General features: G+C 47.1%; 2 protein-coding genes across 18 annotated transcripts in view; both read right to left on the reverse strand.

Annotated features, from left to right (window-relative positions):
* Positions 1-527, reverse strand: part of TVP23C (trans-golgi network vesicle protein 23 homolog C) — a 138,039-nt gene extending 137,512 nt beyond the window's left edge. For 6 of the 15 annotated variants that reach the window (XR_011383250.1, XR_011383249.1, XR_011383248.1 and 3 more), the window contains exon 1: positions 361-527. Coding sequence is in view for 2 of the 15 variants with exons in the window: in XM_070059953.1 (XP_069916054.1) it covers positions 361-372 (12 nt within the window). In the remaining 13 variants the exon portion in view is untranslated. Of the gene's footprint in view, positions 1-302 lie in introns of all 15 variants that reach the window. The other 9 variants (XR_011383256.1, XM_070059956.1, XR_011383255.1 and 6 more) reach the window with 7 other exon arrangements.
* A 2,003-nt stretch (positions 528-2,530) lies between these two features.
* The window catches only part of FBXW10B (F-box and WD repeat domain containing 10B), a 34,542-nt gene continuing 14,486 nt past the window's right edge, over positions 2,531-22,586 (reverse strand). For 2 of the 3 annotated variants that reach the window (XM_008270698.4, XM_008270697.4), the window contains 7 exons: positions 20,358-20,479; positions 15,807-15,955; positions 14,183-14,325; positions 10,336-10,494; positions 7,958-8,229; positions 6,912-7,067; positions 2,531-3,408 (listed from right to left, as the gene is read on the reverse strand). In XM_008270698.4, coding sequence (XP_008268920.1) covers positions 2,582-3,408; positions 6,912-7,067; positions 7,958-8,229; positions 10,336-10,494; positions 14,183-14,325; positions 15,807-15,955; positions 20,358-20,479 — 1,828 coding nt within the window. In that variant the 3' untranslated portion in view covers positions 2,531-2,581. The remainder of the gene's footprint in view (positions 3,409-6,911; positions 7,068-7,957; positions 8,230-10,335; positions 10,495-14,182; positions 14,326-15,806; positions 15,956-20,357; positions 20,480-22,586) is intronic. The other variant, XR_011383679.1, reaches the window with a different exon arrangement.

The raw sequence follows: 22,586 nt of genomic DNA on the forward strand, positions 1-22,586 counted from the left end.
AGATGGTCGATGGGCCGCCCCCGGTTATCCGCACCCGCGCACTAACGCCCACGCCGCCACCCCGCAACCTCACAGCAGACAGCGCCCGGCGTCTGCGGACCATGGGCTTCTGAACAGGCCCAGGCCGACACCGCTTAACGACGCCTGAGGCCTCAGGGCGTCCAGACGCCCTCGCCGAACGACTGTCCATGGCCCCCTACTCCCGCCGGTCCACCCCGCTCCTCCCTGAGCTCTGGCGGAGGCGGCAGGGGGAAGACGCGGAAACCACGGCCCCGGTACGCTCCACTCGCGCCCCCACGGACCTCGCCAAGTCCAGCCCTCACATGCCGCTGCCCTCTCCCGGCGCCCACAGCCCCTCACCTGTGACAACATGGCGAGGCAGCGCCGGCCCCACTTCCGGGAGCCACGTCAGCGCGTCAGGCGCCGGGTCCGGGCCGGAACTGACACAAACCCGTCCCCACTGGCTCGGAGGGGGCCGATATACAAGGACACTTCCGGCTGGAGGTGCGTTGCGAGAGGAGCGCAACGCCCCGGCTGGGGAGCGCCAGGGCGGGGCTTTTAAAGGGGGCAGTACGTGGGCGGGGATTGGGCGGGGAGATTGCAGGGCGGGGCGAGATGGGCGGGCCGACGGGGGCGGAGTCTAGGCCAGGTAATTGCGAAAACAGGCTGGGAGAGCTTCGTGGTTTGTTAGCAAAGGCGCTCTTGCAAAGGAGCAAAAAAGTTAAAGACTATACTTTCAGGGATCATTTCTATAGTTCGCAAAGGAGCAAAAAAGTTGTTCAGAGCAAGGCAGGAGGACTCTAGAGGAAGCAGCGGAGGGTGTTAGGATGGGAAAAAGAAAACTTTGGGCTGCAGGAAACAGGCATTGCTCATAGGTGTTGAGCCCCTGGAGTGTGGGGGTCAGCCCCTGCCCTGTATGACCAATTAGGCTCTTAGAACGAACCTCCAGGTACTGTTCTCAAACATCGAGTGCGGGTGATAATGGTCACCCTTAGACATTAAGTGCAAGCCCAGCCCGTGATGTGTGTTTTCTTGCCTGGAGGAAGGACCTAAAAACTAAAGCTTTTGTTCATCTTGGAAACTGTGATGATTAAAAAAAAAAAAAAATGCAAAACAAAACAAAAAACAAACCATCTGCCAGGCTGCTGTCGAAAGGCCCATGGGATAATGCACATTTCCTTAGTTCGAGGAATTCTTCGCATGCAAATTACAAACTTCCCACGGTTAGGTGCCTGTGCTGTTTTAAACGTCACATCCTAAGGGGTGGGGGTTGGGCATGTCCAAGAAGAGAAAGCTTGGCCAGGCCTTTGCCTTGTGAGGGCAGGTGGACAGAGAGCCCCTACATCCTGCCTGCCTCGGCCTCATCTGATTTTGTGGACTTGTCGCTTTGTTGTTTTGGCTTTCCTCGTGCGTTCTGTTTGAAGCCGTGTACCATCCTTTAAAATGTGGGGCACTTCACAGGAAAATGGGAACTTCTGGCATTTCTTGAAGAAGGGAGTAATCTGACCACGCAAAGCTACTGAATAGGAGCGCTCTACTTAGTGTGGGTCCTGAGCTGTCGCCCCATGGGCCCTAGTCCTCGTTCCTCCCCCATGTACTCCTCGTTCCTCCCCCATGTACTCCTCGAAGTTACCTGCCTTGTCCCTGACTCCACCTCCCAAAGGTGTAAGTAGACTTCACCCCATGCAATATTAGTAGCCTTGGAGCTGGCGCCGTGGCGCAGTAGGTTAATCCTCCACTTGCGGCGCCAGCATCCCATATGGGTGCAGGGTTCTAGTCCTGGCTGCTCCACTTCCAGTCCAGTCTCTGCTGTGGCCTGGGAAAGCAGTAGAAGATGGTCCAAGTCCGCAGCCACATGGGAGATCAGGAAAAAGCACCTGGCTCCTGGCTTCAGATCGGCACAGCTCTGGCCATTGCAGCCAATTGGGGGAGTGACCCAGCGGAAGGAAGACCTTTCTCTCTGTCTCTCCCTCTCACTGTCTGTAACTCTACCTCTCAAATAAATAAATAAAATCTTTTTTTAAAAAAAATACTAGTAGCCTCCTTTGTAGAGAAGATGAATGCATTTAATTCTCTCCCACACAAGTTAGCCCTGAGAAGAAGAAATGCAAAAAGCATTTCTCCAAAGCAATAGGCCAGGTCCTTTGAGGGCTCCCCTTTTAGGCTCTTAACAACTTAGTGAGCTTCATTAGGCTTCGATGCCAAAATACCAGGAGACTGCAAGGCCTGATCCTGAAGCAGCCGCATCCCTTCGTTTGCTGGAAGAACTGATAGCACTGCATGGTAGCGGTGAGTGGTATCTTACTTTCCAGCGGATGCTTCCCCATCCCCCACGAATGAAACGGGCTTCCCTGAGTCTCCCTGAATGGTTCCCAGTGGAAATACAGATGCCAATCTCTCCCAGGCTCCTTTTGTTTTCTTACTTTGAGAAGATCAACCTTTTGGTTTATAAGAAGATAACAAAAGGTTCCCAGGTTAACTAACTGCAGGGAACAGTCACACACACACACACACACACACAGAAAACCAATCCACTTGACCTTCTGTTTATTGTAAGACACTGTCATTTCCCAAGGCTGGTTTAGATAAATATGTTGTGTCCAAGTTCAGGGGCTGCGATTTTGCCTGCTTTTATGAAATTATCAATGGGCAGGCCTTTGATCTTCCTGATCCACGCAGCTCTGCTGGCTTTTCCCAGGTCAACCACTCCAATGGACTCATAAGTCTGATACTCCTTCATCTTGGCTTCCTTGTACTCTTCCTCCTCCTTCACGGTCAACAGCATAAACTCAGTGTTCATCCTAAGGGGATCAAGGGTCATGCACAGGCGAGGCCGTTCTTTCTTGAGGGACAGGGTGGCCGTGCCCACTTGAGGCGCTACCATGCTGCTCGGTTTATAAACCTGCCTACTGCTCAGGGGGCCCACGCTGCTCGCTGGCCCTGCAGTTGAACTGGTCGCTTGACCTTCGTGCCGGGAGCTGCTGGAGAGTTTGGAGCGGATAATCATGGGCTGGGGGATGGTGGACTGGACCCGGGGGCTGTGCAAAGATCGTTTCAAGTTGGGCTGCAGCTTCTGGATCTCCAGGGGAATGTTGGTTTGTTGCACGTCCATGGGAGGATTGCTGGCTCTCAGCTGATCTACTGCATGTTGGATTGATTTCCCTTTGAAATTCAGGACCTTCCTTGGGTATGGAATGGAAGGTCCCCAGGCATCAATGACTTGCGTTTGGGGCCTGTGGGGGTAAGCAAATTTCCCGGAACTGTGGGCTTGCTGCAAAGCATTGACAGTCAGGAGGAACCGATCAGGCGACATGGGGGTTTTCCAGGGCTTGTTCTTCTGGAGATAGGTTGGTTCTACAGGAGTTGTCACTTGGCCTTGCTCTGGTACTTTCTGCACATCATCTGCTTCTGCAAAAAAAAAAAAAAAAAAAAAAAAAAAAAGGAAACAAAAAGTCAGCATTCTTTGAAAAATATTAAGTACACTGGCATGAAGATGAAGCCACACTGGGGTCTTAGTGGTCCAATGGGCTTGCTACAGGGTGAGCAGTAGCAAGATGATATCAGAAATGATGATACCAGAAAAATTATTTAACAAGACAAGTTTTTTAATGAATATGCTAGTACTTGTCGCAAATGTGCATTAGTCTCTGGACTTGCATATTTTGAAGGTGACACTTGTGATTCCAGGGCTCTACACATTTCTGAAATGTCCCTGTGGGAATGACCTTCACATCTCATTTATGGCTGACACAAAACAGCTCCTGATTTTTAGTGACATAGCTATCGTTTTCAACAACAGTATCACGAAGTTTGATCTCCACCTCAGTAATTGGATTTCACTCCAAATGATCCTGGCTGTTTCTCAAAACCAAATGTGCCTTCGAAGAATATGTCACCCACTGGGTAACGCAAAAATATCAACCACATGACTAAAAGGAACTTCCTAAAGTTAGAGTCACCCAAATGTTTTGAACAGGAGCAGCAGGTCCAAAAGCCACTGACAAGAGTGAAAGGCTCCCTGCTTTAGGATTAAGACCTCCCAGGTGCCTGAGAGCATGAAGTTAACAAACACATCTCTGCAAATGAGCCAATCTGTTCTCTCTCTTCCATGTGGGCTTTTCAGTTCCTGCAACTCACAGAGACATGAGAAGCACTACCGTCTTCTGAGTCATGAAAAGTAGGTGTCATTTGCCTCATTGACTGCCAGGTAACCCTCTACACCAGGGATGGGGAACTGTTCTCTGCCAAGGGCCCCTGGGATATTTATGGTGTCCGTCATGGGCAATACAAAAGTATCAACTTAAAAATGAGCCTGCTGTAGGTTTATTGAATTCCGAGTCCTGCCTGCAGTTGCCTTGGTAGGGCCAGACCAAATGATTTCTCAAGCGTTATATGGCCCGTGGACTGGACATTCCCCACTCCTGTTTCTACACCAAGCCACACCAGCAAATAAAAGCATCTTATTCAAAGATGCTTGTGTTTTAACACACGAGGGTGGAATGAAACTTCAAATTTTTTCCTTTCACTTTTTTAAACTATATTTTATTATAACATATAAAAATTAGGTGCAATTTAGATGTCAGAGCCGTCTCTCATTTCAAACCCATAAAACACAGAATGTTTTCCATTTATAAAAAAGGGGTTGTGATGAGCTCATTGTGCACAAACTTGTCCCTTTTTCACATAACATCCAAAGGGCCTTCAGAAAGTTCACAGGGAAAAATATTTTTTATTGGTGCAAAAAAAAATCTTTAAGATGTATTTATTTGAAAGGCAGAACATTAAAGAGAGAGAGAAAACAAGAGAGATTTTTTCAACTACTCCCCAAATGACCACAACAACCAGGGCTAGGCTAGGACAAAGCCAAGAGCCAAGAACTCCATCTGGTTCTCCTATGTCAGTGGCAAGGCACAAGCACTCGGGCCATCATCTGTGGTCTTTCCTGGCACATTAGCAGGGAGCTGGATCACAAGCTGAGAGTAGCTGGGAATCAAAACAGAGTTCCAATATGGGATGCTGGCATCACAGCATTGGTTTAACCACTGTGTGACAGTGCCAGCCCCAGTGTGTGTGTGTGTGTGTGTGTTTGTGCGCGCACGCACGGTGGGGGGTGGGGGGTGGGGGGACATCCTAGCCTAAGAGGGACCGACCTTCAAAAGCTCATGGAAACCCCCAGGGCAGGTGTTTGGTCTAGTGGTTGAGACACCAATTAAGACACCTGTGTCCCATATCCGAATGCCTGGGTTTAATACCTGGCTCTCCTCCCACCTCATCTTCCTATAAAGGCAGACCTTAGGAGGCAGCGGTGATGGTTCAGGTGACTGGGTTCCTGCCACCCACAAAGGAAACCCAGATTGAGTTTCCAGCTTCTGGCTTCAGCCCAGCCCAGCCCAGCCCAGAATGTTGCTGGCATTTAGGGAGCGAACCAATAGATGGGAGCTCTCTCTATATATGTATGTATTGATCTTTCTCTGTGTGTCTTTCTTCCTTTCTCTCTCTCATTCCCTCTCTCTCTCTCTTCCCCCTCTCTCTGCCTCTCAAATAAGTAAATAACTTTTAAAAGTTCATGAAAAATGTGTACTATGTAAAAACTTCATGGATTTCCATTTTTTGCACCCCAATAAGCTTATCTTCTAATTCCATTTCCCCATGAACTTTTTGAAATAGCCTCATATTGTGGCTCTCTTTCCAAGTCAATATATGTCTCATCATTACACAAGTTTAGCTATGAAATAATATTCTATAGTATGGATTTTTTTCATTATGTGCTTGGCCATTTTCAGTTTGTTAATGACCAACCTTAAAGAAATGCAAACACCACTTGTACTTATCATATAAGTAGGTACGAAATGATGAACAACACTTAGAGTTTGCATTGGTGGGGCGAAAACTCTCCTACATCATTAGTGAGAATGAAAATCAATAGCATTTTTAAGGACAACCCTGTGGATATCTTTCTTTTTTTTTTTTTTTGTTTTGTTTTGTTTTGTTTTGTTTTTCTTGATAAGAGGACCTAAGATTGGTAGTAAAGGAGATTTTATTTTTTCAATCTTGTTTACATTTTATTTTATTTTTATTTTTTTATTTTTTTACAGGCAGAGTGGACAGTGAGAGAGAGAGACAGAGAGAAAGGTCTTCCTTTTGCCGTTGGTTGACCCTCCAATGGCCGCCGTGAGCCACGGCACCGGCCATCTTTCTAGTTTTTAAATGCAGTTCTCTTTATCTCAGTCCTAGGACTGTGCCCTGCACGCGTACCTGCACAGATACACAGACATGGGTATACACAAGGATGCCCAGTGTTGGGATGGCCCTCATACAAAAAACAGTGACTGTTTTTCCCTCACCTTGAAACCAGTCTGTAAGGAGTTTGTTTCAAAGAAACACAAGTATACTAGTCAAAAAATATTTGAAAGGTATTTACAATTTTTATCAGTGTCCTTTAAGAATAGCAAAGAGACAGTCCTGGCATGATGTTCAGCAACATGTCTCAAAAGCCCTGGATCTTTCTCTCCTTTATCTCATCTCACATACATAGCACCCACCTCAAACATTCTCTCCTCCCTTATGGAACCCCCTAAAGTCTCTCTGAAACCAGCCCCAAGTCCCTCTTCTCCCTTCTGCTGTCCCCGTAGTCATACTGCTGGCTCAACAGCCCAGGAAGTGAGGAGGAGGCCAAATGGCAGGCTGGGAGCCCAAGACTGGAAACTCAAATCTTAGAAAGATTCTTAAGGCAGAAAGCAGACAACAAAACCAGTTGTTCTTAGAAGTCAGGCAGTCTATTCATTCTGAATTCTCAAAAATAAGCAAGAATATCAGCCTACTGAGAAGCAAAACAAAATGGAGAGGAGGGGAAGGAAAAATAGGAGGGAGCACAGGTTGGATCTTGCCACTAATTCAGAATAAAGCATCACCATTCATCTTATCTCCAGCCACGGATTTTGCCTCCACAGTCTCCTGCCCACCATCGTGGACACTTGCTTCCTTGTTAACAGGATAAGCTCTCTTCTTGACATCTTTTCTGGGTGATTTTGACTTTCTTTGACCTTGACGTTCCTCTGCTAATGTGACTGAATTAAGAATGAGAAAGAAATGACAGTCATTACATAATTCAACAAAGTCTAAATAATGGGGAGGGGCATCCTGGTTCTATAATCAGTAGTTATGTGACTGATAATTTAGCTGGATTTCAGGCAAAAATATCATCATTTTGATAATTGTGCTGGAAACTAAGTGGTCATCTACAGTCTAAGACCTAGATTACATCCTGAATCCCCTCTCTCATCCTCTTCTCCCACTGATCATCAAGCATGAAGCATTACCGAAAACTCTTGGTTCCCTCTCCTCCAGGGACAACCCGCCACTTGTAGTGTGACATGCTTGGGAATGATCTATTGGTATTCTCTATAGATCTGTGGACCCAACTTCACAAATATAGGGCAAGTTAAAACATAAAAAAGGAAGAGGCCTTGCTACATATAATTTGTTCTTTGGACGTCATATAAATGGTATAGGCTATGCCTGCATGCCCACTTACACACACACAGACACTTGCTTTGTAACTGATATTTTCCAGGTGCATATATTGTCTCTCAGAGGCCTAAAGATAATGCATTCTGCACAAAACATTATTCTGCTTATAGTAACTTTTTGTCTTCAGTCCTGAGGAATCAGTTATATAATGCAGGGAGTCTTCAAAGAGTTTGTAGAAAATGGAATAAAAAGATAAATTTTGGTGCAAAAAATTTTTGAAATCATACATAGTTTTTTCATAATATGTGAAGATACCCTCATATATGTTTGGATTTGAGGGGTAAGCAGGTATGGGTAGCTTGTTCTGTTTGTTTTAATGGCAAGTATGAAGACCAGTCTTATATTCTGTACAAAGGTTCTAATAAGTTTTCTAATCTAGGTCTTGAAAATCTCCCTTTAGCTATTGGAAAAAGTTTAGCTCCTTTACCTGAAGATACCTTGTTTGCCTTCATAAGGACACGGGACTTGTGGGGCTTATTCAGTAGAGTGTCCTGGGCCACGGTTTGTTTACTGGACGCAGACTCCCGCAGGCTGTGAACCTGAGTGCTTGACTTGGACAGGGCGTCCATGAGACCGTTGTCTTCCTTGTCTTCCTCTCTGTCCTTATTCTTCTTCGACTTACTTCTTTCCGTGGAGTACTGCCACTTTACAGGCTCAAACTGGAACATGAGAATATTGCTCTCTGTGTTGATCAACATCCTGGAAACCAAAACAACAAGATTGCCCACAAAAGGAGTGTGGAGGCCACCAACGGAGGCAGGGCAGTTACTGTCCTGGCCAAGCCTCAGGCCATGCCCAGGTAATGACCACACAAACAGGCTAGGGCCAGGTGTCAGAGGGTCAGACAGGTGGGTATCAAGCCATGCGGCAGGGGCCATTAGCTTTGTAACTGTTTTCTTTTTAAAAAAATAAACAAGTAAACATAAATGTGATACATGGCTTCTGATGGTTCTGCTTCTCAAGTTAAAATACTTTCAAATGAATTCCTGTTCCTGGAGTGAGTTTCAAGTACCTGAGGTTCCCAAGGTAGAAGCTTAGGGACTCTGCATGCAGATGTCTTGAAAATCACTCCCTATTTTGAAAGCACAGCTTCCAAACCCAATGATTCTATTGGTGTGATGGGAATGAGGAAAACTCTCTACTGGGGAGACCGCCCCTTCTCCACTGACCCCCCACACACAAAGAACCCACACTGCTTCATGCTGTCGCTACACTGGCTCTGGACATAACCTAGACGTAGGCAGAACCTCTGAACTTTACAGAACAGGATGATTTCTATATTCTCTAATCCCACTTTTATGCCCAAGTAGACAAACTTCCTGCACTTGCCCTCTTGCTCCCCTAGCCATGCCTCCTAGCATCCACTGCTTCCACATTGCTGTCATTTATAAGATTCATGTTCCTAGCTGGTGCTGCGGCTCACTAGGCTAATCCTCCGCCTGCAGTGCTGGCACCCCGGGTTCTAGTCCCAGTTGGGGCGCCGGGTTCTGTCCCGGTTGCTCCTCTTCCAGTCCAGCTCTCTGCTGTGGCCCAGGAAGGCAGTGGAGGATGGCCCAAGTGCTTGGGCCCTGCACCTGCCTGGGAGACCAGGAGGAAGCACCTGGCTCCTGACTTCGGATTGGCGCAGTGCGCTGGCCGTAGCAGCCATTTGGGGGGTGAACCAACAGAAGGAAGACCTTTCTCTCTGTCTCTCTCTCTCTCTCTCACTGTCTAAATCTGCCTGTCAAAAAAAAAAAAAAAAAAAAAGATTCATGTTCCTTTCTGCTCCAAAAGGCTACAATGGTAGGACCTTAGCTGTGAGCATACATTCTCCAGAAAAGTGACTTAGTTGGGCTGGAAATGCCAGAGTGGAATTTAGGGGGACCATTCCAATCAGAAATTTCTTTCAGACATTTTTATTGAAACCAAAAGGAAATCATCATTCTCTGGATTGTATGAATGAGAAAAGATCAGAGTGGATTTTGTTTTACAGTATTACTGCTTCATAGCTGAAATTTTTTATTTTATCAAGCTTATTACCAGCCACACCCTTTTTCTTTTTAGATGTTAAATAGTATTAATGAGGTTTCATTTAAAGGAAGGCAATACAGTTCATGAAAATTAAATGGTCTCCAGAGAGCCCAAGGTAGAATTTATAAGTTAATGCTCTTTGCTTATTTCCACATAACATCACCCTGAACCTGTTCCTATATAACAAGCACAAGAGTATTTCCAAAAAAAAAAAAAGTCCTGGAAAATGTAATTATAAGGTTTTTTTTTTTTTTTTGGTGCAAAAACAATTTGAAGTCCATGCACAGTTTTTTATAATATGCATTTTCCATGACCTTCTTGAGGACCTTCATGCAATGAGATCAGTCATGGTACAGGTTTCTATAAACTCACCTGCTCAACTCTCCCCAACAGCACCCCCAGCTACTGCGGTTCCCCACCCTCCTCTAAGTCTCTGCATCAGCAGTGGGCATCAGAGACAGCTTATGGAACTCCGAGGCAGCTGGACGCATGAGCAATGAGCAAGCAGTGGCTGCATATTATCCAAACTATGGCTCTCCTAGAAGAGCTATGGTGCACCACTGGATAATTTCCCCTAACACCTAGAACAGGTTAAGAATCAAAATGAACTCTGATTGCTAAGTGTTGTGTAAAGCTCAATTGGTTCCCCACAAGATCGTTACTTCTAAACAGTGGGAAGCACTGCACACTCTCTCCTCTCGCCAGCAAATCCAAGACTGCTGTCCGGGAGGGGAGGGAAAAAAAGTCATCCAAACATAATTGCTCACGGTTCTGACCTCCACACCTACCACCCACCTGTTGCCCTGAATAAAGAAGGACAGCACAGGATCACCTCTGCCATTGGCTTTGATCACCTTCAGACAGTTCCCGTTGAGGAAGTTATAAATGCGGATCTTGCCGTCCGCACAGGCGCTGATGACTCGGAGGTAGAGGAGAGACACGTGGAGCACCTCCCTGGAAGGGAACAGAGTGACAGGGAGTGCCCGCCTTCTGCCTTGGGTTTCTTGGTGGTTTGGGGTGTTTTGTGCGTGGTTGGGTGCCAGGGCCATAGCTATCCTTGAAGTGGGGTTTGCCATTGTTTAATAATTCTGAATGTAAGCCACCTACACTCAAGACATCTCTTCCCATTCTGTATTTACTTCTCCTGCAATTTGGTCACAGAGGCACAATGTATAGATGATCATGTTTCTCTCTTGCAGTTTGATTCCTGGCTGTTTGCTTCTACAAGTCTTGCTGAGGTTTATTTATGTTTTGATTTCTCTTAAAAATCATGTAAAAAATAAATTAAGGAGGAAAGAGTTATCTTTACATAAAGCCAAAACCTTACATTTGGACAGTTTCTTTTTGTTATTAAATTAGTGGCTTTCATTATCTAAGTAAATGAACAAACTTTACAGCTTCCAGCAGAACTGTGGCCAGGGGTGACATTTATGAGTGTCCCCAGGTAGGGGCCTCCAGCAACATCTCCCTGTGCTCAATTCAGAAAAGTGTAATTACCCCTATTCCTCTTCATGACACTGAAAAACTGAATTTGATGCTACCAATTTGTTAGATTCTATCTGCAAATCCAGTATAATGATCCTGCCTTCCTCATCCAGTCAAGTCTGCTATGGTTTGGATATACTGTTGAGTTCTTGTGCTAGAAGCTCGATCCCCTGTGAGGCAGTGTTGAGTAGGTGGTGGCCATTAAGAAGTGGGGCCCAGGGCCAGCATTGTGGTGTAGCAGATGAAGCCAATACATGTGGTAATGGCATTCCATATGGGTTCCTATTGGAGTTCTGGCTGCTAAACTTCCAATCTAGCTCAATGCTGATGTGCCTGGGAAAGCAGCAGATGATGGCCCAAATACTTAGACCCCTGCAACCCATATGGGAGACCCAGATGGAGTTCCAGGTTCCTGGTTTCAGGCTGGCCAAGCTTTGACCATTATGGCCATTGGATGAAATACCTCTCTCTGTATCTCTTCCTCTCTCTGCAACTTTGCCTTTCAAATAAATGAATAAATCTTAAAAAGGAGAAGAAGAAGAGGAAGAAGAAGAGGAGGGAGAGGAAGAAGAAGAAGAAAGGGGGGGGGCTAGTAGTAGGTAGTTAGATCACTGCAGTTCATGTAGTTTCCATAGGACTCCAGTTAGTTCCTGCATGCATGAGTTCTTACAAAGCAAGACCACCCCCATGCACTTGTCCCCTTCTTCAGACACTTGGTTCCCTTTCCATTTCTCCACCACGTTGTGATGCAGCCAGGGGGTCCTCACCAGAGGCCCACCAGATGAGACTGCTTGATCATAGACTTTCAGCCTCCAAAACTGTGAGCTAAATAAACCACTTGACAGATCACTCAGCTTCAGGTATTTCATTACAACAACAGAAAACAGACTAAGATAAAGTCCATCTACAGGCTAGTTCATAAGCTCCACACTCCATAAAAACCATGACTTATCTCTATCTCCTCCCACCCACGCTCATACACAACCTTCAGGTATACTGTCACATTCTCTTGGGCACAACTCACATCTTATTTGTCTTCGCATGCCCAGCACCTCACACAGCACCTAGGGCATAGTGTGTCCTCAATATGTATTTGTTGGGAAGGCGAGTGCTCATGCCTTCAGAGGGTGGTCATTGCTACAGTTGGTTAAAAGGATGACATCCATGCCATACCATTAGGCTTTAGCCTCTGTCAGATCCTAGGGCCAGATGAAGACTTTTCCAGGTCCTAACAGACATTTGAAAAGTCCAACAACATTCTATTTTTTCTCCAAGATAAAAATACAATAACCTTGCTACCCTAAGCATAAGTTAGTTGGCTTATTGGGTACCCCAACTCTGAGACAGAGGTTCTGTGGTAGAAGTTTTCCTCTTTATGTAACTTAGACCGGGGGCTGAAAGTTGTGGCGTGGTGGGTTAAGCCAAGGCCTACAATGCCGGCATCCCATATAAGCATCAGTTCAAGTCCCGACTGCCCTACTTCCAATCCAACTCCCTGCTGATGAGCCTGTAAAGCAGAGGACGATGGCCCAAGTGCTTGGGCCTCTGTCACCTATCAATAAGGCAGTCACATGCCAAATATAAACAGTATTCACATATCCTCCTTCAAGACCAGTGTGCCTGCAGAAAAGCCTCCTATGAGGGGGATGGGACTTGTGGCACAATGAGTTAAGCGACCCCTTGGGACACACATCCTATATAAGAGTGCTGGTTTGAGTCTCAGCTACTCTGTGCCTCCAATCTAACTTCCTGCTAATGTACCTGGCAGGCAGCAGGTGATGGCATATGGCACTTAAGTTCTTGCCACCCACATAGGAGACCTGGATGAAGGCCGTGGTTCCTGGCTTCAGCCTGATCTAGTCCTGACTATTGTGGGCAGGTGGGGAATGATCCCATTGATGGAAGATCTCTCTCTCTCTCTCTCTCTCTCTCTGCCTTTCAAATAAATTTTTAAAAGCTTCCCATGAGGTTATAAGGAAATCTATGGCCATAACTTACAAAACCAGTATCCTCAGATAAGTCCCCTGGAAAATGCACTTGTTCTTTTAATCAATCAAGATTAGCATTTAATTGTAACACACTCAAGGGAAGAAGCATTGTTGGAATTGCCTAAGACTGCACTGGAGCAGCCTAGGCTACCCGTGACCATGGCAGAACCATTAACTGACCACAATGCCCTTTCCAAACAAGCCCCTTTGTGACCTCAGAATACTTCATTGCCGCCAAGCAGCCACCACCACTAAATTTGAACTGCCCTGTAAAATGAAGTCCATTTGCTATCCTGGAATCGAATTTGACCCACAGACTTGGAAGTATAGGCTCCTTTAAAAAAACAAAAGCTCTTCATGATTTTTATTATTTTTTTCATTATTTTTATTTTTAAACCCTTTGGACCATTTTAAGCTTCTCTGAGCACTAGCTTCCTAAGATAAAGACCAATCCCAATAATTTTAAGTTTACTGGAATTGGTATTATTTGAGATGTTTTGTAAGTCTGATAAGTAAGAGAGATGACTTTATCATGGGTAGCTTAGGTGTAAGATTTCAGTAACTTTTCTAAGTCCATTTAAAGATTTATTTCCTTTATTTGAAAGGCTGAGTGATAGTGTGAAAGAGAGGGAAAGACAGACAGAGAGAGAGAGAGAGAGAGAGAGAGAGAGATCTTCCATCCACTGATTCACTTCCCAAATGGCTGCAACAGCCAGGATTGAGCCCAGCCAAATCCAGGAGCCAGGAACTCCATCCAAGTCTCCCACATGAGTGGCAGGGGCCCAAGCACTTGGGCCATCTTCTGCTGCTATCCTATGCACATTAGCAGGGAGCTAGATTGGGAGCAGAGCAGCCAGGACTCGAACCGGCACTCACGTGGGATGCCGGCGTCACAAGCCACCGTTTAACTGGCTGCACAACACTGGCCCTCAAATCTAATGTGGTTATTTCTCAAGAGAATCAAGAGAGGATAGAAGAGGAGAATGGCCAAACAGAGGAGATGGGGGAGGCAGAATGTGGGTAACAGATGGATGAAATGAGAAAGGGGCAGAGAGAACATGGGGTCAGCAGGCAGCAGAAGGGACAGATGTGGCAAAGGTGGCCGTCTAAGCTCTGGCGGTGGAAGGTGGCCATGCCGCATTGGTGGACTTGGCATCACCAACACCTACTTTGGATGCTTGAAGGCCATCAGGCACCGCTCATACTTCCCCACCATGCTCCAGGCCATGACCAGGCCATCGCTGCCTCCCGAGACGAGATGCCACTGGTCAAAGAACACGCACTTCACGGCTCCCTCATGGCCTATGAGAGTCTGCAAGAAAACAATGCCGCTGTTCTCAGCCCCTCTGCAACTCAGACTGACTCCTACAAGGAGTCAAGGCTAGAGGCTTCTGTAGGTGAACCCCAAAGCCACTCTCTGCCAGTTCTTGATTCCATCACTTGGTCTGTCCCTGAGCTGACTCCTCTCCTGCTCTTCAAGGCCAGTGGAGTCCCTGCTCTCCCTCCCCCTCTCCCTCCCCCTCCCCCTCCCCCTCTCCCTCTCCCTCCCCCTCCCCCTCTCCCTCCCCCTCCCCCTCCCCCTCCCCCTCCCCTCCCCCTCCCCCTCCCCCTCCCCCTCCCCCTCCCTCTCCCTCTCCTCTTGTTCTCCCCCTATTTAAGGAAGAAGGAAATCAGAGAGGCCTTATTCTTGCTGGATCTGTGGCTGGGGCAGGCCCTATCTACCCAGAGAACCCAGGAGGACCAGCTGCCACTGTCCCTGCTATCAAAAGGATAAACTACTCCAACCCAGCTCCTTGCCAGGACTTGACCTGGATGGAGGGCACCAGGGCCATCCCTGTGCCTGCAAATGCTGGTTCTACAGCAGTCTCAAGATTGGTGGGAAGCCAGGCCAGCCCTTCTCACAGTGATCTGTGTTCCTGGCACAAAATGCTTTCTCACTACCACCCACTCAGACCAGGGCTTTCAAGTGCGGCAAGAACATGCTTTGTGAACGCCGGCTGTGGATTAAGTGTGTGCCCCAGAGTTGACGCTGTTGGAGACTCAATCCTCCGAGTCAAACGTTAATGATATTTTGAGGCGGCATCTTTGGGAGGTGGTTGGGTCGGCAGTGCTCTGCCTCCATGAATGAACCATGATCACAGATCAATCCACTCAGAGATTCATGGAACGGTCTTGTTATCAAAGTTAGCTCTCTCGGGCTCGCTGGCTCCCTCTCCCCATCTGATTCTCTCGCCATGTCATGGCCCAGCCAGAGGGCCTTCACCACATACAAGCACATGCTGGCACCGTGCTCTGGGACTGTCCAGCTTCCAGAACCGAGCCAAGTAAGCTTCATTTCTTTATAAGTTATCAGATGTCAGGTATTCTGTTACAACAACAGAAAGTGGGCTAAGGCTCCTCCAAGTCACTTCCAAGACAGCTGGTGTTCTTACTTCATTAGAGAATAAGGAGGGGAAAATGTTTGCTCATTGATGCATCCCCCAGTGTTTCCTTCTTGGGGGCAGGGTGCTATGTTCACACACTCAACACATGCCAGAGTCAAGGTAGAATAATCTAGAAGCAGTCAACATACTCTGCTACTGTTAAAAGGCCCACGTAAGCCAAGCTAAGCCTTCTTCCACCAACCCCATGGCAGCGTGGGTTATGATGTGGGCAGTAGACCCCTATACTGGGCCAGAATGACACCACTCCCCCACCATGGAGCCTTCCCTGCTTCAGCCAACTGCTGTGGGATGGTCTAGTCCCCACCAGCACCACCCCACCCTCCCCACTTCCAGCCCACTGCCCTCTCACCTTTACCAGCTGGGCCGTGTCAACATGCCACACTTTGACTAGCCCTCGCTCGCAGCTGCTCACGATGTAGGTGTCATTGATCCTGATGGCCAAGATGGGGTCTTTGTGTTTATATGTCCTCAGGCACTTTCCTGTGTCTACATCCCATTCTGAAGGGGACAGGGAGAATGGAGGAGGTTTTCAGTGGAATTGTACTCCCCATTACAGGAGCAAAGACCCACTGAGCCCATCTAGCCAGACCCCAGAAGGCCTGCACCAGGCCTGGTAGCAGCTTCAGGTACTTCCAACGCAGTGCTCCCTGACCCCTGACCGTGGGCCCCTGGGGAGAACTGACAACGCAGAAGGTTTTGGCCATGACCCTGGAACTTAGCCTTGGAGTCCAAGTGCTAGACAGTTCACCTCCAAGAAGCATACTCTTCACGCTTGCAAAATGCTTGCTACTGAGTAGATTTCACGCAAATCATGACACGTGCTTCATGTCACCACCCCTCCCCGCTGTTGTCTCTCTGATGCGTACCATCTATGCTCGAAGGAGAAGAAAGCTGCCTATCCTCACTTAGATGTTTCAGGACTTCTGAATCTGAATTTTGGATCTTATGGGGGAATTGTCATGGCCAGGGTGGGGTTGATGCTGCTCAGCACAGCTCGTGTGAGAGCGGCAGCCTGGGTACCACAGGTTTTGGGTGGGGAGGAGAGTAGATAGGTGGGCATCACAAATTCAGAGATGAAGACATTGAAGTCAGCTTCATCAACCCCCAAAATACCTTTTCCCGCAGGCCATAAAACAAACAGAATAATGGTCATTACTGACACATAGCACTAACAGTAACATTCAAAGTGCTTTACAGGTATTAACTCACCTTCAAAAGACAGGTACTATTATTTTTTTAAGATTTATTTATTTATTTGAGAGGCAGAGTTACAGACAAAGAGATGGAAAGACACAGAAAGAGGTCTTCTATCCACTGATTCACATCCCAAATGGCCGCAATGGCCGCAGCTGGACTGATTCAAAGCCAGGAGCCAGGAGCTTCTTCCGGGTCTCCCACAGGGGTGCAAAGCACTTGAGCCATCTTCCACTGCTTTTCCAGGCCATAGTAGAGAGCTGGATTGGAAGAGGAGTGGCTGGGACACAAACTGGCACTCATAAGGGATGCCGGGACTGCAGGCGGAGGCTTAGCCCACTATGCCACAGCGCCAGCCCCTGGATGGAAGTTTCTTTACCACTAAGTTGGTGTTGGGGGTTTTGGTTTGGTTTGGTTTGGTACTCCCTTAAATTTTACACCTGAAGCAAAATCCTCTCTTCCCAGTCCTGGCCCCATGGAGTCCCTAAGACTCTCCTAGCCTGGGCTCCCTTCCGTCTTCAAACCCTCACCTGGACAGTCCCCCTCCCCACTTCTGGTGCACTCCTCAAAGCAATCCTGGCAATGGCATACTGGGTCAAGTGGAGGAAGATAGGCAGGGAGGAGCAAGATTCCTCCCCTAGTTCTGAGCCTTTGCATTTGTAAGCCCACTCCACTGTCCTTTTCCCACACCTTTCCCTCCTGCAGCCTCTAACGTGCTGTGCGATCCAGGTCCCTTGCTTCTGTTCTCTGTTCACTTTTCCCTGCTTTGCTGAAGAACTCTCATCCACAGCTGGGGCTTCTACCTTTCATCATAAGTCAGACCTTTTGCATGCAATTCAACCAACCCTAAATTGAAAATACCTTTTTTTTTTTTAAAAAAAAATTGCACCTGTTCTTAACACGTAGACTTTTTTCCTTGTCATTACTCTCTGAACAACACAGTATAACAACTATTTACATGCATTAGGTCTTATGAGTAATTAAGATGGTTTAAAGTACACAGGAGTGTGTGCATAGGTTATATGTAAGTATTCTGCAGAGTCAGCATTGTGGGGAACACCTGTCAGATGCTGGTTCAAGTCCCTGCCCCTCTGCTTCTGATCCAGCTCCCTGCTAAAGCACCTTGGAGAGTAATAGATGATGGCTCAAGTACTTGGGCCCCTGCCACCTGTATGGGAGACCTGGATGAAGTTCTTGGCTCCTGGCTTCAGCCTGGTCCAAACCTTGCTGTTGAGGTCTTTTGGGGCGTGAACCAACAGATGGAAGATATCTCTCCCTCTTCCCTCTCCCCTCTCCTCTCTTCCTTCTCCCCTCTCCTTTCACCCTTCTTCCCTCTCTCCTCTCCCCTCTCCCTCTCTGTCACTCTGCTTTTCAAATAAATAAACAAAAAAAATTTTTTAAATACTATGCCATTTTATGTTAAAAGACTAGAGCATTGGAGGATTTAGCATCTGAGGGGCTTGGGGGGGCATGTCCTGGAACCAGATCAATAAGTACCAAATCCGCAGGTGCAGAGCCCCAGTCTGGTATGTGCACACCCGCATCTGCCTCCTGAGTGTCTTCAGGAATGCCAGCCACACACGCCAGCTTCCTACAGCTGCTAAAACAAACCCCTAAAGCTGAGTAGCTGAAAACAGCAGGAGCCAATTCTGCAGAAGTCCAAGATGTCACGCATCAAGGTGTCGGCTGGGATGGGCTCCTCCACGGACGGACGCTCTGCAGGAATCCATTTCCTCGCCCTCTGGGTAGGCTTCTGCAGGCCACACACTTTCCGTGGCTTCCTCCACCTCCAGAGCCAGCAATGCTGCATCTCTCTGACCGTTCTTCCATGGTCGCAGCTCCCTTTGCTCGCAGCCAGGAGCATTTCTTTGTTTGTAAGGGCTCAGTGTGCCCATGACAGTGGCCCCACCCCACGAATCCAGGATAATCTCTCCATTTTAAGGTCCTTGATCGCATCTGCAAGAGCTCCTTTGCCAGACACAGTAGCACAGTCACGGGTTCCAAGCATTAACATGGGATCATCTTTGGCCAGTATCTTGTCTACCACACTCAGCATGTCCAGAATCGAACCTGTGACCTCCTCCCCCATTCCTCGCCCTACCCCGCTCTTTCCCTGTAGACTCTCTTTCCATATGGGATTTCCATACACCCAGTGGCCAGCATTTTAAAAACCAACCCCTGGTCTGGGGTCAGCGCTGTAGTGCAACAGGTTAAAGCCGTAGCCTGCAGCACTGGCATCCCATATGGGCTCTAGTCCAAGTTCTGGCTGCTCCACTTCCCATCCAGCTCTCTGCTATGGCCTGGGAAAGCAGTAGAAGATGGCCCAAGTCCTTGGGCCCCTGCACCGACGTGGGAGACCTGGAAGAAGCCTGGCTTCTGGCTTCAGATCAGCTCAGCTCTGGCCGTTGCGACCATCTGGGGAGTAAACCAGCGGATGGAAGACTCTCTCTCTCTCTCTCTCTCTCTCTCTCTCTCTCTCTTGCTCTCGCTCTACCTCGCTCTGTAACCCTTTCAAATAAATAAAATAAATATTAAAAAAAAAAATAAAAACCAACCACTGGTCTAACTATCTTCTCCCCTATCTTCCTCACTTTTCCCATCCAGCTGGTGGCTAAGTTCTGCCAATTCTCCTTCCGTCTGGGCCATCAAACGTTAAGTCACATCTCTCTGAGGTTCTCCACGCTTGTTTGTTTGCTTGAATTCAGGAGACATCATGACAGTTCTCTAGACTGAGTAGTGTCTTACTTTGTCCCCTTTTCCCCACATGGGTCACCCGGTCTCCAAATCCTCTTCCCAACTCTCACTAGAGTCATCTTTGGAAAATACACACTCCATTGTGTCCATTCCCACCCTCAAATGCACTGATGGCTTTTCTGTGTCCCACAGGGTGAAGTCTAGTTTAGTGCCATGATCCCAAATGGCCCCAGACACACACACACACACACACACACACACCTGCCTTAGTGCCAACACCACACGCGGCAGTCCAGCCACTTCACACAGTGAGAAATTCCCCGACTACACTTCCTACTCCAATCATTTGTCTTTGCTGTTCTCTCCTCTGGGGCACCCTGCCTGTGAAATTACCCAATCTCAAGACCACACTTCTACATGGAGCTTCCCCTAATGGACTTTTATTTCTGTGGTCCCTTAGAACTCTGCCTACAGTTAGGACCCATGACTGAGAGCCAGACAGCCGTGGGTTCAAATCCCCTCCACCATTCAACATGTCTGATTGAGGGCCAGTTGTTTTGCTCTCTGGGTTCTGGATTTCGCATCCATATCCACCTCATGGGATTCGTGGGAGAATTAAAGTGATAGTAAAGCACCTGGCCCAGTGCCTATCCTGTGATGGGTGCTCAGTAAATGGTAGCTGTCCTCACAGGGACTTATTGTGTCCCCCATTATATATTAATATATCTGCTTCCATTAGGAGACTAAGAGCCTAGTGAAAATTTTTTTAAAAACACATCTAAATGACCATATCATATTTTTTTCTCTTTAACATCTAACACAGTGTCTAACTAACATATTGCAAGTATTCAACAAATAGTTGTTGATGGGCTAGATTGATATATGGATGGATGGATGGATGGATGGATGTGTGAAGAATAAATGATTGCCTGTAACTGTAGACACAAGTATTTTGGTAACCCGTGGATTTGGAGAAACTTCCTTGAAAATCTAAGGCATTGCTTTCTCTCACCTTTCACCTGGCAATCTTTTGCCCCAGACACGAGCTTGTTCTTGAATAAATCCATGCACGTGACTGTCCCCTGGTGGCCATTGAAGATTCGGAGGCAAGCCCCACTTTTCAGATCCCAGTATCTGCAGGAATCAGGCAACAAATAAAATAAAATAAAAAAGTTTTTTGAGATTTTACAAGGGACTTGCAGATTATTCTACACGGAGGCCCATTAGGTCAGTAGGTAGCTGGCAGGCAGCAGTTTCATGGCTAAACTCAGAGTCAGAGACCTGGGTTTGGATCTCAGTTGCAACATCTGTTTGGTGTAATTTTGGGAGAGTTACTTAATTCCTGTGTAAGCTTCATTTCCTCCTGAGAAAATGGGAATGATGGTAACAAGAGCTACCTCATAGGGATTTTAGAGTGGAATTCAATATAACAATTGTAAACTAAGGGTGACTTCTACCCCCAGAGGCCTTTTGGAAATGTCTGGAGACTTTTTTGGTGATCATAGGTGAGGAAGGAAGTGCATAGAGCCCAAGGGGGCTGCTGCACCTCCTACAACACCGGGGTCAGCCCCCATGATAAAGACCCTGCCAGCCCCACGTGTCGGTCAGTGGTGCTGAAGCAGAGAAGGCCTGCACTAATGCACGTAGTAGTAGAACAATACCCAGCACGTAGACAATGCCTGGCACGTATCAGTTGGTTTTAGGGGGAAGGGTCCCTGATGACCCTGGTCACCCCCTTGGATGACCACCAGGCTTAGAATCCATGGCTCCGATTCAGTGGCTGAGCTGGTTCTCAAATGAGTGACAACAGTCACTTAGATGGAAAATACTTTATGTGCATGTACAACCTAGCTAAGGGGCGCGTGGGAACACACATGAGCCGTGCTGTTTTTCAGTAAGAAAACATGCCTGCCATGTCTCAAGTCATTAACACAGACTTCCACTTGAGCTGGCCTGGGTCTTTACAGGGCAAAATACAGTGGTGCGCTAATAAGATTCTAGAACCAGCTGCCAGAGGTCCAGTCTCATCACTTTCTAGCTGTGCAATCCTGGATAACTTACTGAACTACTCTGTGCCTCAGTTTCTTCATCTGCAAATTGGGTATAATAACAGTACTTGTAGAGTCATCATGAGGCTTGGCACATAATAAATGATTAGTAAATGCTCTCCTGTGTATATACAACACCAGCATCCTACATAGCAGTGCCAGTTTGAGTCCTGGCTGCTCCAAGTCCCATCCAACTCCCTGCCAGTGCACCTGAGAAGGCAGCAGAAGATGGTTCAAGTGCTTGGGCCCCTGCACCCATGTTGGAGACCCAGATGGAGTTCCTGGTTCCTGGTTTTGGCCTGGCTCAGCTCTAGCCATTTGAGCCATTTGAGGAGTAAACCTGCAGATGGAATCTCTCTCCCCAACCCATCTGTTTTTCAAAATGAATGAGTAAATCTTAAAAAAGAAAAACAGTGTTTGTTGTTGAAGAGACTGAACAAGTCAAGGTCTTTTCACCCAGACTCTTAACTCATTTGATTTGGAAAACTCATGCTTCCCATTTGTTATTTTCCTTTTGTCATTTTTCTTTTTCTTGTGTTTGACATTTTGAGGAACCGGGGCTGCTCTCCTGTTTAACTGCCTTAGTTGCCATATCCCAAACATGACAATAAAAATGTATGGTATGAAAAAAAAAAGAAAAAGAAAAATAGGAATAGAAGAACCTTCTTTGACTTAATAAAACCCATAAACCAAAGTGATAACAACAAGCTATTATGCTTAACAGAGAAACCACAGCTGAATTCTCTTCAAGGGAAGTGAGATAAGTATGCCCACTCTTTCCACTACTGGTTACCAGGGCCCAGGAAAGCCTAGGCAAATATATAAGGAAAAAAGAGACAGCAGTAAAGGCATTAGAAAAGAAGGCAGATTGCCATTATTTGCAGTTAATGAGACCATCTACACAGAAAAACCAAATCAACATCCAAGGTTTTTTTAAAGATTTATTTATTTATTTGAAAGTGAGAGTTACATAGAGAAGGAGAGGAAGAGAGAGAGAGAGAGAGGTCTTCCATCCTCTGGTTCACTCCCCTATTGGACACAACAGCTGGAGCTGTGCCGATCCAAAGGCAGGAGCCAGGAGCTTCTTCTGGGTCTCCCACACGGGTGCAGGGGCCCAAGCACTTGGGCCATCTTCTGCTGCCTTCCCAAGCCATAGCAGAGAGCTGGATCAGAAGTGGAGCAGCCAGGTCTCG

The sequence above is a fragment of the Oryctolagus cuniculus genome, chromosome 17, assembly GCF_964237555.1.
Source record: "Oryctolagus cuniculus chromosome 17, mOryCun1.1, whole genome shotgun sequence".
NCBI lineage: Eukaryota > Metazoa > Chordata > Mammalia > Lagomorpha > Leporidae > Oryctolagus > Oryctolagus cuniculus.